Source organism: Theobroma umbraticum, unplaced genomic scaffold, assembly GCF_002168275.2.
Source record: "Theobroma umbraticum cultivar Fairchild unplaced genomic scaffold, ASM216827v3 scaffold_20.0, whole genome shotgun sequence".
Taxonomy (NCBI): domain Eukaryota; kingdom Viridiplantae; phylum Streptophyta; class Magnoliopsida; order Malvales; family Malvaceae; genus Theobroma; species Theobroma umbraticum.
The window spans coordinates 176,248-176,916 of NW_018397266.1; the positions used below are offsets into that span (position 1 = coordinate 176,248).

At 35.3% G+C, this 669-nt stretch overlaps 1 protein-coding gene across 1 annotated transcript in view; it reads right to left on the minus strand.

The window, feature by feature from the left end:
- Window positions 1–669, minus strand: part of LOC110423420 (RNA helicase family protein) — a 7,888-nt gene that overhangs the window by 4,893 nt on the left and 2,326 nt on the right. Inside the window, 2 exon segments of the mRNA XM_089784717.1 lie at window positions 68–194; window positions 489–649. Coding sequence (XP_089640843.1) covers window positions 68–194; window positions 489–649 — 288 coding nt within the window.

Genomic DNA, 669 nt, shown 5'->3' on the forward strand with positions numbered 1-669 from the left:
TACCTAATATGATGTCATATTGATGCTTGAGCAATACTTCATCCACAAAAATACACAAATATGCAACTAACTTAAGGACATTCGAGAGGTTGCACCTCTTAATCTCAGGCTTGGTTAAATCCTCAAGCTTCTCAAACTCACTCTCTAGGTAGAGACGGAAACACTTTCCAGGTCTTTCACGCCCTGCATGTCCACTATAGGAAGAAACTTATTGTCATCATGGATTATTTTTTAAAAGCCTCTCTTAACTATCCACGATTGCCAAGTATCTTCGATTATAACAACAAGAGAAGTGAAACACAAAGAAAAAATTAAATGCAGGCTACAATGTAGAAGCATAAGCAGAAAAACACAGTTTAAAACAAAATGCTAGCAATATGCAACAAGTTAAGACTTAAGACTCCCTCAACTCTTCTTGAAAACAAGTCAACAAACCGAGAACAATCAAGGCTTAAATGTAAAAAGAATGTTTATTGTTCATATCCTACCTTTTTTGGAGTGCTTGTGCTTTTGAAGTTGGAACAACAATCAACGACTCCATCCCTTTGATTGGATCATATCAGTCTGCTTTCACAACTCCAAGATCTCTAACATACTTAACTCCAAGTATTGTCATTGATGTCTTAGCAATATTGGTTGCTAATATAACCTAAACAAAACAATATATTG